Genomic DNA, 16,070 nt, shown 5'->3' with positions numbered 1-16,070 from the left:
CAGTGCTAGCCATTTGTTTGTGACTAGTGCTAAGGAATTGTATGTACTGATTCATGGGGGATTAACTGAGTCAAACAATACAATTCTAATGGCCTTAACCAACTAGTGACACAAGATATACTTCCTTCACACTGGAACAAACATTATGCTAATACATAACTAACTGACACCACTCCCTGCATTGTGTAACATGCAACATGGAAACGGTACTGGGTAAATAAGAAATAAATAAATCATTATCAGATCATATCAGGATAAATATTGAATATTTGCATTCCCATAACAATCAATCACTGAAGTCATTGCACTTAAAAAGCAAACGGTTTTAATTCCTAATCATGGCTGTAAGTTCAAAGTGCATATCTCCTTTTCAGTCAAGAGGTTTACATTTTATTATAAATGTATAAACGACGGGCAACATTTAATTCACACTGCTGCGACTCTTTTCTGCAGCGGTTTCGTCTCGTCGCAAATCTAAGGCCCAATTCACACCAAAGATTTGCAACGAGACAAAACCGTTGCAGAAAGGAGTTGCAGCAGTGTGAATTAGATGTTGCACGTCGTTGCAAGCCGTCGCGAAACATTCACCATGTCTAGTCACAGTTGCAAGATTTTAGAATGTTGCAGCAAGTTGCTGGTTTATAGAATGTTACAGCTCATCTCATCGCGAATCTTTGGTGTGAATAGGCCTTTCGATGTGAATGGGGCTTCAGCGATACCTGAATAGTGTGTATATTACTAATCTATTCTGTTTTGATTACTGTGGACAGTCATTTGTATGTCTGTATGTGTGCATGTTTTTGTGTTTGCATGTACCTTTTACAGTACATAATATGTGGACAGTCATTTGTATAGGGCCGTTCACATCAAGAGCGATAATGATAACGGCAAAATAGTATCGCCCTCCTACCTAATATGAATGACGACGTCCACACAAACATGAAGAAATATATTGTGGGGGATCACTGTCAGAGAGATTTTGAGAACAATAAAAACCGAAAGCCAATCAGAATAGATAAAGTTTTAGCCATCACATCCATCAACACAAGGAGATACTTTCCTTATCATTGGTCAGTGTGGACACTTTATAGTCATAGTTCTCATTCCTGGTGTGAACGGTCCTTATGTCTGTATGCATTTGTGTTTGTATGTAAACTTTACGTAATATGTTTTGTTATCTAGACTTTGAGTCTGTAGATAAAGTTATACATACAGTATATATATAAGATGCGCAGTTGCACACTCCCTGGTGCCTGAAGAGACATGCTAGCCCCAGGAATCAGCCCCTATGGATTTGGGTATATGTATAGCTATATACACCACACCCACCAGGCCTGTGTCTGGTCAGGGAGTGAGGTTTGGAGGGTGACTGGACTGGATTGGAGTTGACAATAGGAACAGGGCATGTCAAATAAAATGTAAACCTCTTGACTGAAAAGGAGATATGCACTTTGAACTTACAGCCATGATTAGGAATTAAAACCGTTTGCTTTTTAAGTGCAATGACTTCAGTGATTGATTGTTATGGGAATGCAAATATTCAATATTTATCCTGATATGATCTGATAATGATTTATTTATTTCTTATTTACCCAGTACCGTTTCCATGTTGCATGTTACACAATGCAGGGAGTGGTGTCAGTTAGTTATGCATTAGCATTTCTTTAATGGGGTTTAAACATGTATAGTTTAGTCTGACAGAAACCCAGCATGTTTAGTTCAGATATTTACGTCAAGCAGTAAACCTAGTAACTTTGAGACTATGATGATATTTATGCACATTGATTCAATTTAAAGAGTTTTTAACCCTCAACATTTGGGTGACACATCGGATGACGCACAGATGTTCTTTTAATGGTGACACTGTCTAAACAGAGTCTTATTTTAAATAAACTGGAAAAATCCCAAACACTAGCTAATTTAACCGGCCAATAGAATGTAACTCTGATATAATGAAAGAGGGAAGGTTGTGCTGCACACTTTCTGTAAGTAGTATGTAAAAAGCATGTCAAGTCACATCAGCTAAACTAAGAATTCAAAAAGAAATTGATCATGAACTGCTTCAAAAGGCTTTGTTCACACTCCAGTGGCAAAGGCCAAATGCATCGATTTAAACTAATCCTCTCCAATCACTCTCATTTATGTCAAACCAAATACTCAGCAAGTACACTCACGCAAGCAGCATCAACAAGGGACATTTTTTTATAATGTGGGCGAATGAGCGGGTGTGGTACGAATGAAGTCAATGCGGTAACAGAGGGAAAGGTGAATTTGATATCAAGAATTTTTGCAATTTTGCCATTGGCTTCAAAAATGCAAGTGGACCTCAAACAAACGAAGCTTGCATGGGGGTTAGTTTTGGCATAACACAGTTGTTTTCACAAACTGTGACCTCCATCAGTGAGACATGACATACTGTATAAACATAACCACAATGACTTGTGAACGCCCTAGTTGACCATTATATCAGTAGCAGTAGCAGTATATCATCTGTATTAAAAGCATTGTTGATATGTCCCTTATACTTCATTCATCTAAAGGCCCATTATAAATTGATGATAACCATGCTGTTTGCATGCTGTAATTATTGGTGTGAAACCTGCGGTCTGTGGCCAGACAAAGCTGAAACTCTCAGCAAGGGAGAGTGATGGCCTATTCAGACGCAAGCGTGGCGACTGCTTGTCAGCTGCATTACCTGTCCGTTTTCATTTCGGCGCCCATGTTTACAGGTTACAGTGTGCACACTGCCTGCGTGACACACACGTCTCAGGCGCTGGAAACGTGTGCATTCCAGAAATAGGGCGCCTATTTTTCACGGGACATGCAACGGTGTTGGAAGCATTTCCAATTCAAAAGAGAGAAAGCGAAAAGATTTTACTGTAATAGGTAGACTGGCCTCAGAAGTGCCGCATCAGAGACATTTCTGATATGAACGCACATATAGAACACAACGCAACAGCCATGGAACCGACAACACGCAATGCACACGCCACGCTTGCGGTCTGAATAAGCTCTGGGTGAGAGAGAGAGAGAGAGAGTGAGAGTTATGGCATCATGCCCAGGCTTTACCGTCAGAAGCATGAAACCCCAGAGATTGCGGTTACCTGAGGAGTAGGCATGTGCACACATGTTTGTGGAAAAACGTATTTAATACATGACAACAACTCTAATGTCTGACTGTGCATGTCTGCAGGGTATTCACCAGAAAAGGAGCAAATGATAGTTCTGCATTTCACATTGGCAACAACAATGGAAACCGCATCTTTCCATTTCCGCATGGGTCTCTCTCTCTCTCTCTCTCTCTCTCTCTCTCTCTAGGGCTCCAGGCCCTGGCAAACACAAGGGAACAGAGAGAAATAAAATACTGCTCAAACTCTTCCCCTTTATGTTCTGTAATGATTTCATAGAAATACTTAGAACTCACAGCAGCAGCAAGCACTACCTAAGGCCCAATTCATACCAAAGATTCGCGACGTGATGAGCTGCAACATTCTATAAACCAGCAACTTGCTGCAACGTTCTAAAACCTTGCAACTGCGACTAGACATGATGAATGCCTTGTGACGGTTTGCAACAGCTGGCAACGACGGGCAACATTTAATTCACACTGCTGCGACTCTTTTCTGCAGCGGTTTCGTCTCGTCGCAAATCTAAGGCCCAATTCACACCAAAGATTTGCAACGAGACAAAACCGTTGCAGAAAGGAGTTGCAGCAGTGTGAATTAGATGTTGCACGTCGTTGCAAGCCGTCGCGAAACATTCACCATGTCTAGTCACAGTTGCAAGATTTTAGAATGTTGCAGCAAGTTGCTGGTTTATAGAATGTTACAGCTCATCTCATCGCGAATCTTTGGTGTGAATAGGCCTTTCGATGTGAATGGGGCTTCAGCGATACCTGAATAGTGTGTATATTACTAATCTATTCTATTCCATTTCACTCTAATCTGTGATGTATTCTTTCTGGTCCGTGTAACGCTTTGCAGTGCTTTGTTCTATTTGTTCCATCCATCTGGTCCAAATAAAAAATGTGTTCGATAATCCAATTTTCAATTTGTTTTAACTGGTCAGCAAATAGATAATTGCTGCTATTTTCTAAATGTGTCATTAGTCACGCAAGATAAAGAAAACAGAAACTGGATTGGAAACAAAAGTAAAATTCAGTTAATATTGGATTTTGGCCCCTTTTTTTACTGTTTTTGTTGGGCTGAACCACGCGTAGGGGTGGGTGACCTGATAGATATTGGCGCGCGATGTTGGTGATCACATTTTATCAGCGGATGTAGAGCATAGACTGTAAAAAATAGATGTAGAGATGGAGGGCTATCAAACACAGTTCCGCTTGCATCAAGGTGCCAAGCGATTGATAATGTCAGCTCGAGATCAGAACTTCAGATGCAGAGGGAGACATTGCTGCGTCCTGACACTTATGAGTAGGCCTACGTGAGCCCCAGTAGCCTACAGGCCAATGTAGGCTATTTGCTGTTGAAATTAATAAATGGATAAACGGATAAATTAGGCTCACCGTTGTGTCTTCGTTTAGCCTAATGAAACCTAGTCTAGCGTAAAGCGTTAAATAAGCAAAAATACCATGTCAAACAGTGCTCGGGGTAGCCTGTATAGTCCGGTATAGCCAAGACTGACGTCGATGGCAAAGCATTCTGCTTTGGGGAATTATTTGCTATGGCCATGGTATTCAAATATAGGCTACTGTAGATATGTTCAACATAGGCTTATGTTTAACGTGCCTTCTCCCAAAAAGTTTGTCATTCATCTCTAAAGTAATGAGTCAAAATCACAAACAACTTCAGGCGGCGCTCCCTTCCACCATCTAGCCTGGCCCAGCTAGATGCTGTTCTCCCCCCGGCCTGGCCCAGCTAGATGGTGTTCTCCCCCCGGTGTTCGTGGTTCAGTCCAACCACAAGGGCAAAAAAGGAAAATTAGAAAATTGACGCATCATTTCAATTTTTAACTTCTGAACAGAAAACCGTAACTGTGCTCAATTGAAAATCAAAATAAGCAACAATAACCCATTTACTGTGCCGTCCTAAAGAATGGATAACGGATTTTTAAGCCTATTTTTATATTTTTTCATGTGAATTCTGCAAATAGAACATAGCACTGCAAAGCGTTACACGGACCCTTTCTGAAAGACGACATCGTAAACTACACTCTTCTCAAAAAGTGGACAGTACAGTAGGTTATACATGTTTGGATGAGGCGCATGCATTAATAAAACATTAGCCCAGCACACCTTGCCAGTTGTCCTTCCTATATCAGACACTTTTGTGATAGGAGAGAATGATAGCAAGAAGAGACTGCGATGCACTTTGTGTCATGCTAGGACTCGGCGGCTAGGCTGGTTTGCATAACCTTTAGACTCCATACACTAGATAGCATCTCTTTTGGTGGGGTTCTATTTAGTCAGTCAAGTAAACAAACCCTAAGAGAGGCTAAAGATCGGAAGGGCTTCAATATATGGTTTACATTTTAATCCAGGACATTGTAAAGACAGATTCTTTCCCACCAGTTTGAAAAAGGAAAAATTGATTTTATTAAAATATTAACATGAGAAAGTTTTTAGGCATCTGAGGAATTGGAACAGGTCAGAACAGAACTGGAACTTGAACCTTCTTTTACTAAATGTATTTTTATGTTTATGTGTATGTAATCTAAATATAATCTCAACCTATAATTTAGTCCAATCATGCATATCAAGTAATTATTCTTTCCTATTATTACAACCCCAAAACAGAAAAAGTTGGGACATTGTGTAAAATGCAAATAAAAACAGAATGTCATAATATACAAGTCTCGTAAACCCATATTTAGCAGCAAGGCTAAATAGGATATAGACAACATATCAAAAGGACATAGACAACATATCAAATGTTGAAAATGAAAATTTGGACTATTTCATGGAAAGTATATGTTAATTTTGTATTTGATGCCAGCAATGTTTCAAAAAAAGTTGGGACGGGAGCATGTTTACCACTGTGCTGCTTCAACTCTTCATTTAACACAATTCTGTGAAATGTTGTCCCATTACTCTCCGATATAGGATTTCAGTTGCTCAACAGTATGGGGTTTTCTTAATCATGCTTTTCATTGCATTATGCACCATATTTGACAAATCTGGACTGCAGACAGGCCATCTTAGCACCTGGACTCTTCCTCCACGGAGAAATACTATTTAAATATGTGCAGAATTCATTTTGGAATTGTTTTCCTGAAATATTCAAGGTCGTCCCTGAAAAAGACATTGCCTGGATGGCAGTATATGTTGCTCAAAACCTGTATACATCATTCAGAATTGATTGTGCTTTGCCAAATGTGCAAGATGCCCATGCTGTAGGCATTAATGCTCCCCCACACCGTCATAGATGTTGGGTTTCGAACTGAGCACTAAAACAAGTTGGATAGGTTGGATACCGGTACTTGGATAGGCCCTCTCCTCTTTAGCCCAGAGGAGTCCATGATTTCCAAAAAGAATGGCAAACTTTGATTGGTCTAACCACAGGACCTTTTTCCACGTTACCTCAGTCCATTTTAAATAAGCTCAGGCCCAGATAAGAGGGTGGTATTTTCTGTGTCGTGTCTCAATACAATTTCAGCAGTTACATTTTGGCTGCAGTTTTTGAATTGAGTATCAAACTGGGCACATAGACAATGGTTATCAGAGGTTTTCCTGAGCCCATACAATGACAGGTCTGGAGACAGGTGTGGTGTTGATGCAATGCAATCTGAGGTCCAAAAGACCACGGCCATCCAATTTGCTTTTCAGCTATTTCCCCTGTTTGCAAAGATTTCTCTGGATTCTCTGAATGTTTTAATAATATTATGTTCTGTAGATGATGAACTCCCTAAATACGTCACAATTTCATGTTAAGAAGCATTAAAATTACATTGTTTCATCATTTGTGCACACAGGTTTACACAGAGTGATGAATACCCCTTTACTTCTAAGAGACCCTGCCTCTCTGGGATGCTCTTTTTCATACCCAATTGTGTTGCCAGTTACCCTAATTAGTTGTGAAACATTCTTCCTTTTGTTTTCTTTATCATTACACAACTTTTCCAGCATTTTGTTACCCCCGTCCCAACTTTTTTTGAAACATGTTGCTGGTATCAAATTAAAAATTAACATATATTTTCCATGAAATAGTCAAATTTGTCATTTTCAACATTTGATATGTTGTCTGTGTCCTTTTTGCAACTAAATATGAGTTTAAGAGATTTGCAGATTATTACATTCTGTTTTTATTCACATTTTACACAATGTCCCAACTTTTTCTGTTTTGGGGTTGTAGTTTCCTACTTGTAAAACAACAAGAGTGTGTGTGTGTGAGAGAAAGAGAGAGAGAGAGAGAGAGAAAGTGTGTCTGTGTGTGTAAAAGATCTGGTCAGACTGGTCAAGATTTACACAGAGTCTTGCCACACCTGCCTTTATTCTTTGTGTGGGTGTGATCATGAGTGATAATCTGTGCTAAAGGTGTGTGTGTGTGTGTGTGTGACAATATATGCCAGTATTTACTTGCTTTGCCTGGATAAAAGCATGGGTGTGTCTTTGTGCGATCTATATGTGTGCGTGTGTGCACTTGTGTGAGTGTGTATGTCTTTGTGCCCTATATGTGTCAATGCCCTGCAGCTCCTCCTATCTTAGATAATCAAATCCAACCGCCCACACCCCCCCCCCCTCCCCCAACACACACACTACCACACCTCCACCCCACATTCCTCCTCTCCAGGACTATAAAAGGCGGACTGAATCTTCCCCTCTCCACTTACTCCCTCCTCTCAGTAGTCAGGGCCGCTCTCTCTAACACACCCACCTGCACGCATACAGACAGACAGGCAAGCAGACATGTATTACTCCAGCTCTTCCTCCGGGGGCTCCATGAGGGCCGGCGGTTCCATGGGCGGCTCTCGCCTCTCCATGTCCTCGGTTGGCGGCGGCAGCTACGGCCGCACCAGCGCCATGCGTGCCGGCAGCGTGTACGGGGGTGCAGGAGGGTCCGGCGTGCGCATCTCCAGCGCGTCCAGCTCCTTCTCCGCAGGCGGCGGTGGGGGCGGCTACGGGGGCGGCTTCCAGCTCTCCGACGGCGTGAGCGTCAACGAGAAGGCAACCATGCAGAACCTCAATGACCGCCTGGCCTCCTACCTGGAGAAGGTGCGCTCCCTAGAGAAGGCCAACGCCGAGCTGGAGCTGAAGATCAGAAAGTTCCTGGAGAGCAAGACATCCCCCACTGCCCGTGACTACACTGCCTTCCATGTCACCATCAGCGACCTCCAGGCCAAGGTACGTTTGCATGTTCATGGCCGCTGTTTGGTTTCACACATTAGTGTGTCATACAGTCAACAACCTGCATGACATGTCTGTTAATGCATGCAAGTGCCCACTACAATAAATGTACTTTTAATAATAGTTTTTAGTCTCAAAGTTTAATATTAGAATGGAAATGAAATCATATGTGCTGACTAAACTAAAGAGTAGTCCATTCGTTGCTGTTATCAAGTGTACTTTATTATAGTCAAAAGAAGATGATGTTTATCATTAGATGCATGGAATGCATTGAATATTCAAATATATTCAATATATACTTGAGCCCATGTGCTGCTCTGTGTTATTGCACAACAGGAGTAATGTCCCTGAGCATGTCAAACAACTCTAATCCTTAAACAAAGACATTTGTATTAATGATCTCTCTTTTTCGTCCGTGCAGATTCAGGATGCCACCCGTGTCAATGGAGGTATCTACCTCAGCATTGACAACGCCAAGCTCGCTGCTGATGACTTCAGAGTCAAGTAAGTATTCTATATTCCAGAATTTAAAATTCCATATTCCATTCCGGATTTAGGGACAAGTTTGGTTAATTAAAGCATAATTAGAAACAGCTGCATTCCTTAACTTCCATCAGTTAATCCTAAACGTCACACAATGGCAACACACGTTGTTAGGTTTGGGCTTTTCTGTCTTTATCCTGACCAGATACGAGGACTTTTCCTGAACAATGAATGACACAAATAACAAGATTTTATCATGTCCATTCATAAATTAATGGGATGGTTTTGGTTGTGATCAGATATGAGAACGAGCTCGCCATGAGGCAATCAGTGGAGGCTGACATCGCCAACCTGAGGAGAGTCCTGGATGAGCTGACCATGGCCCGCTCCGACCTGGAGATGCAGATCGAGGGCCTGAGGGAGGAACTCATCTTCCTCAAGAAGAACCACGAGGAGGTGAGAACATGTCATAGAAACACAGTTAGAACATGTCATAGAGACACAGTTAGAACATGTCATAGAGACACAGTTAGAACTATAGGTCTCTATAGGCAATGGCATGCCCTCCACAGTAACATGTAACTGTTCCCTGAATATCACAGTATATTATGACTGCCTATAAGTATGTGTAACTCACTAATGCTCTTTTGTCTCGTTCTCTTCTCAGGAGCTCCTGGCCATGCGTGCACAGATGACGGGACAGGTTCATGTGGAGGTTGATGCCGCACCACAGGAGGACCTGTCCAAGGTCATGGCCGAGATCCGTGAACACTACGAGACCGTCGCCGCCAAGAACAACAGAGAGCTGGAATCGTGGTTCCAGAGCAAGGTACACCGGATAGTACTCTGTTAGTCTGAACATCCAGTATAAGATATCAATGTATACGTTCACTATCTTTTGATATTAATTGCCTAAATGTGGTAATTGACATGCTACGCGTGCTGTGTTCAAACAGACAGAGGCTCTGAACAAGGAAGTCGCCGTCAGCACAGAGGTACTGCAGACGTCACGGTCGGAAATCAACGAAGTCAAACGCACACTGCAGGGGCTCGAAATTGAGCTTCAGTCTCAGCTCAGCATGGTAAGCAATTAGGATGATAGGCTAGCATACAACAACTACCATGTGAAGTAACAACAAGCTTTGGATAGTGGTTTAAAATGGCTTGTATGCTCATAAACAATAATAAAAAGGCAGCATTCAACAAGTCAAAGTATTATAAGCACAATCTCTAAAGTACAATCTCTTTTGCTCTCCCCAGAAAAGGTCGCTGGAAGGCACTCTGGCAGACACACAGGCGCGCTACTCGTCCATGCTCTCGGGCTACCAGATGCAGGTGAGCAGCATGGAGGAACAGCTCACACAGCTGCGTGCTGACCTCGAGCGCCAGGGCTACGAATACAAGATGCTCCTGGACATCAAGACCAGACTGGAGATGGAGATCGCCGAGTACAGAAGACTCCTGGACGGAGAAGCTGTCAGGTGAGGGGAAAAGACCACGAGCAAGGGAAATTAGCAAGATTGTCCATTTAATCTATAGTTCATGGGTCAGTTGTACAAACTGTGAAACCCTATCACAAAAAGCCCTCTTATTACTGATAGAATAACACTTACACTACCGTAAAGAGTTGTGTTGTTTCTGTAGAGTGACTTGAGATAATGTTCACTGTTAATGTTGCTTTAAATACATCAAAAGTTAATTTGAATTGAACTGCTCCAATAATGAATCCTCCGGTCAGGCGCGCCTGCAGGTGTACGTCCGTACGCACTGTGCGTACCATCACTCAACAACGAGAGAAAATTTACCTTGTGTGTGTGTATATTCACACCATATTGGCCTACCATACCTTTCCAACTATGCACAGTATCCCATTAGTTGCATGCCATCAGGCTATTTACAATTTTCTATTAAGTAAAGTTAGTGAACACTTTTAACGCGCACACATGTTTGAGCAGGAGAGAATACGCACGCAGGCACGCATAGGCTACTTGTCTTCTTTTACTTGGCTTTCTATATGGTTATCAGCACACAATGTTGAGCTAATTCACTAACTCAATACTCATCATGGATATCACAAGTTTAAACAACGAAAACAGAAAGGATGGAGGCAGCAAAGCTAGAGGAGCTATTCAAGATGGGCAAGAACAAGGTTGGCTAAGCAATTGGTGTGGTTGTCAGAACGACTGCATTACAGCTGTTTAAAGCCAGACGTTACAGTACGCTACAACACAACTAAAGGTAGCTTTAGCCTGTATAGGGATGTATAAAGTTGCCCAAATGAATAGGTAATTGTAGACGTTGTTGTTGCATTATTGCATGTGGATGTTGTTATGCTATGTATGCACGAACCTAAAGGAAAAATACTGTCCACGCGTGAACGTTTTTTTTTTTTTTTTTTCGGGGGGGGGGATGGGTGTGCGTACCATAGCATTAATTCCTGCAGGCGCCCCTGCCTCCGGTAATTCTGACGCCCAGTTGACTCTTGAAACTAAACCATAATTTGTTTGTCTGCCCTTTAGCACTACCTCCAGCTCGTCCTCATCGACCACAACACGCAAGGTGGTGACCATCGTGGAGGAGGTTGTGGACGGCAAGGTGGTCAGCTCGTCCAGCTCCTCCCAGTCCATGTCTGCGACTAAATGAGAGGCATTAACACACTGCAACAGCAGAGCACTGGAAATAAGCCCAACAAAGTAGAGCCTCTGAAAGCACAACACCTGAGAGAAAAAACAATAAAAAGTGCCCTGTGGTGTTAAGTATTAAAATGTTGTTTGGTGGTTTTTTATTCCTAATCAGTTGGGTAACGAACTGGTTGAATATTTTGCGGCAGAAACGAGCATAATGTAACAAGGAAAGAACTAAATAGACAGAAAGATAGAGACAGAAATTTAACAATACAAACCCTGATGGCAAAAGCTCATCTGTTCATGTTGAAACTAATATGAGCTTGACCATTATCATTTAAGAAAGACATGTTTTAATGATTTTGCAACACATTGAATTATTAATACCTTATAAGTTGCCCATACAGTCATTAAACATTTACATTACATTTACATTTATTCATTTGGCAGATGAGTTTATCCAAGCAACTTACAACAGTTGAGCAACATAGCTATAGCTACAGCAATAGAATAACATTTAAGCTACAGTGCAGAGGAGATTATATCTAGGACTTACCACTGTGTCTGTCAATACATTTAAGCAACAATAACGTTTAAGATACAGAGCTACAGCTACAGCAGTAGAATACAATTGAAGCAAGAGTGCAGAGGAGATTGTACCAGAGGTGGGACCAAGTCACTGTTTGGCAAGTCACAAGTAAGTCCCAAGTCTTAGCAGTCAAGTCCAAGTCAAGACAGAGAAGGGCAAGTCGAGTCCAAGTCCAAGGCACCTCAAAGCCAAGTCGAGTCCAAGTCCAAGTCCCAATCTTTTTCAAGTCCTGAACAAGTCATCAGGTACTCTTCACTTAATAATGCCATTATTAGACTATCGATCATAATTTTAACACATCAATCTAATCTACAGTATTTTTTTTTTATAAATACAGATTAAAATATGTTCAATGGTTTTGTCTTGAAATCTTTTATGATATATGCATGCGCATACCTGTGAAATATACGCATGAGCATACCTGAGTAGTCTGTACGAAACGGATAGCTACAAGACACTCATAGCAGCAAAATTATATTGTTTTTCCAAATTGCGGTGTCCACTGTAAGGATGAGTACTAATTTGACTGATGGCATTTCACTATGTTAGGCCACAGATTTGCCTGCAAACAATTTATTAGGCTGTCTGCCAGTGGCGACTCATAAGGGAAGCCAAGGTCATGGTTAATGATTACAGTAAATGGTGACGAGAAGAATCGTCACATAGGCTACATTAGTAAATTGCTGCAGTTAAATATTTTACGTTTTTATTAGGGCTGTCAAACAATTAAAAAAAATAACTAATTTCTCATATTTTGAAATGAATTAATCTAGATTATTTGTGATTAAAGCTTCTTATATGGCATATTAAATACAGCATAAATCACAAAATTACTGAGTAACCACAAAGGTAAAAGTAAAACACTTCTATTTATTTAAAGGATAATAATGACAAAGTAATTTTGTTTTAAAGTATTAATTTCTTAAATACTATACATGTGATGCTGTTTAACCCTCTAGGCGCCACGGTCGACTTTAGTGAACAAGATGCGGTACTGAATAAAACGGCCGATTTAGTCAAATAGGGTGTCATATTTCGTTCGGCCTCCACTCCCCTAGATGGCAGACATGTCATACGTCATCCCAGAGTCGAAAAAAGGGCAGGGTTTAAACAAAACTTTCTAGCTACAGCGCATTGAATCAGTGCGTGAAATACCGGAGCTAGTGTTCGTGTGAGCCACTTTGTCAGAGCGATATTGTCAACGTCAGCGAGTATTTGCATTAGATTATCGTCTAATGGCATCAAAAAAGTTTACCCGAAATGAAGTGTTGGGTCTTCTATTCGCGGACCCTGATTCTGAAGGGGAATATCTGCCTTCAGAAAATGACGGTGATTCGTTTAGTGAGGCTTCAGATGCGTCCCTGCCTTGCAATGATGCAGCTGGACAAAGTGAGAGTTTACTCCATAGTTTAGCTTACACCAAGCACAAACGTTGAATCGTTTGCCCAATGTCACTGGTGGGAATAATGTTTCACGGGTTCGGAGTGTTCATCTGGAAGTTAGCAGGGTGTTAGTGGTGTGGCGATCGAGGCTGGATGTAGCCTAATGTCCATAGCGCTAGCTTCTGTCTTTTGAACGTTTGCCTCTCCGCAATCGCGGCGACAGTAACGTGGTGGAGCCTTTGTCTAATGCCACTGGGACAGTTAGGGGGGAACGTAGAGGCAGTGTGGGGAGTCACAATGAGAATGACATTAGGCCTAGTCCGAGCTGCGCAAATTCTCTCCACTCGACGCGAGCGCAAGGCAGATCTGGCCATGCTGCTCGCAACAGGAGCAGAGGTGGTGACACGGGGCAGGAGAGCCATTAGGCCATGCATAGTCTATCACAAGATGATGGGAATGCCGGCCCTGTATGGATAGGATATGGATAGTCATTATCTCTACAGCAAAAGGCCTGCTACAGAAAAAAAAAAAAAATGATCAGCCATTTATTAGTAATGATTTACACTGATGATTATCTATTTCCCTGACCATTTAGGACATATATGTGTTCTTTTTTGTGTGTTCATGTCCTTGTGATGTGTGTGTCTTTGTCAGCTAAGAAAAAAACCAACAACAAAAAAACAACAAAAACAAAAAAAAGAAAACAAATACTAACATTGTCTCTTGTCTTGTCTCGTCATCTCACTCCTGATCTGTGCCTTGCCGTGGCAAGTAAGCTTTTGAACTAAACAGGTCTTGTCTACTTGTGTTTGTGTGTCATCTGAATAATATATATGTGCCCCATACATGGAATCAGAGTGCCTACTGTATGTAGTAAATGGAAAATCTCTACAGCAAAAGGCGCCTACCGCTACATGCATTTGGTTTGTTTCTGCCATTTATTAGTAATGATTTACATAGTTTGTTTACTACTTAGTATTTACCTGAGCATTCAGTATTGTGCAATATAGCATACAGAAGGTGAGGTACATTTTGGGGGGAAAGAAGTGGTGCATTTTATCATTCAAACATGCGACTTTTCATGAAAATTCTATAATCCAAGATGGCCGCCACCATATGACGTCATAATATGCAAATTAGATATAAACATTTAATCCCTACATAAACTTTGGGTCATCCTTAATATTTCTCTAATTTACAGAAAGTCTCTATCTTTTATCACTTTTAAGATATAGCCTTTTGAAATGAAGATGTCAAAATCGAACGTTTCGAAAAAAAACCTCTGGCGCCTAAAGGGTTAACTCATTTGTAAAAGGTGCACTGTCACTTTAAGCCCATTGTGTGCCACTGTCCACACGTTCTCCTAATGATGTTTTTTTACCAGCTCCATTCAAATATAGCTATGGCTAGCCTAGTCCACAAACTCTAACATTGTTTGTGCCACATGTATAGCACAATATTAACAACGATACGCATGATATTAAGTTGGCACAAACAGCTTTCATTCCTTTGGAAATAAAAGCATGTAATGACATGATGCTTGCTAGACATTTTCTGTTTGCAATTAAAAGTGAATTATGAGCCTGGTATAGCCAGTAGCCACCTAGCTACGTGGAATGCGTTTCAATCGGCATAATATCATGTGCTTCATGTAAACGAATTATTGAAGACTTCAAGACTCACCAGTTCCATTACACAAAAGCAAAGACAACTCTTCATATTCTTGTCCATTTGCAGCCTGTCAAAGTGCCCTGGCTCTCACAGTTTATAACAGTAGTGAGTACCGGATAAATCCGCAATTTCCTCTAATCTCGTCTTTATTTCCTTCATGATTTCCCTTCATAGGCCCACGTTTCTCTCCCTTTCGTGTGCGCTGAGACGCGTTCTCAATTAAATGGAGTAGGCCACTAGCATACGTTCAAGTTGGATCATCCTAATGTAACATGCTGTTGATACATTTTGACATTGTAAACGTTCTCTAACAAAAATGCAAATCAGTTTGCAGTAAAGCTAATATTTATTTATTATTGGTCCTTTCTCTGTGTCTTGGTGCCCTACACACAGTGTGTGATGCGTGGTGGTAACAGCAGCACTGATCACTGTGCTCTGCATGTTTGTGTCCACTATGTGTATTTTGTTTTTTTCGTTGCGAGGTGAAAGCATCTCTGGGGTGACTGGTCCACGATCAGGAAATTCATTTTTTGACTCGAGACCTGTCAAGTCATTAGTTAAAGAGGCAAAGTCCGAGTCAAGTCTCGAGTGAATAGTATTCAAGTCCAAGTCGAGTCGCAAGTCATGCCGAATTTTATCAAGTCGAGTATGAAGTCATTAAGATCATGACTCGAGTCTGACTCGAGTCCAAGTCATGTGACTCGAGTCCACATGTCTGGATTATACCTAGGATTTAGCACTGTATCTGTCAACATTTAAGCTACAGAGCTACAGCTACAACAATAGCATAACATTTAAGCTAACATTAAAAACAAGATGTAATACGGTCCTGGAGCTACTGTAACTACTGATTTCTGACATTGAATGCATTGAGAAAAATAACAACATTGTCTGATTTTTGGCCCTTTCACTCTGTCTGACTAACAACACGCTGGTTTAAGCAAAGGATATGAGAGCATCCTTACTGTCACACATGTATATTAACCCGTTAAGCTAACATCTAAACAATAATGTCAAAGTAA

At 41.2% G+C, this 16,070-nt stretch overlaps 1 protein-coding gene across 1 annotated transcript; it reads left to right on the top strand.

Moving 5' to 3' along the window:
- Positions 1-7,777: 7,777 nt before the first annotated feature.
- LOC121706195 (keratin, type I cytoskeletal 13-like) lies at positions 7,778-11,547 on the top strand. The gene is made up of 7 exons (XM_042087717.1): positions 7,778-8,296; positions 8,721-8,803; positions 9,082-9,238; positions 9,450-9,611; positions 9,739-9,864; positions 10,043-10,263; positions 11,302-11,547. The coding sequence occupies exons 1-7, from the start codon at positions 7,862-7,864 to the stop codon at positions 11,423-11,425; spliced, it is 1,308 nt and encodes a 435-aa protein (XP_041943651.1). The 5' UTR covers positions 7,778-7,861; the 3' UTR covers positions 11,426-11,547.
- Positions 11,548-16,070: the final 4,523 nt, after the last annotated feature.

The sequence above is a fragment of the Alosa sapidissima genome, chromosome 3 (genome assembly GCF_018492685.1).
Source record: "Alosa sapidissima isolate fAloSap1 chromosome 3, fAloSap1.pri, whole genome shotgun sequence".
Taxonomy (NCBI): domain Eukaryota; kingdom Metazoa; phylum Chordata; class Actinopteri; order Clupeiformes; family Clupeidae; genus Alosa; species Alosa sapidissima.
This window is presented reverse-complemented; position numbering and strand designations above follow the sequence as displayed.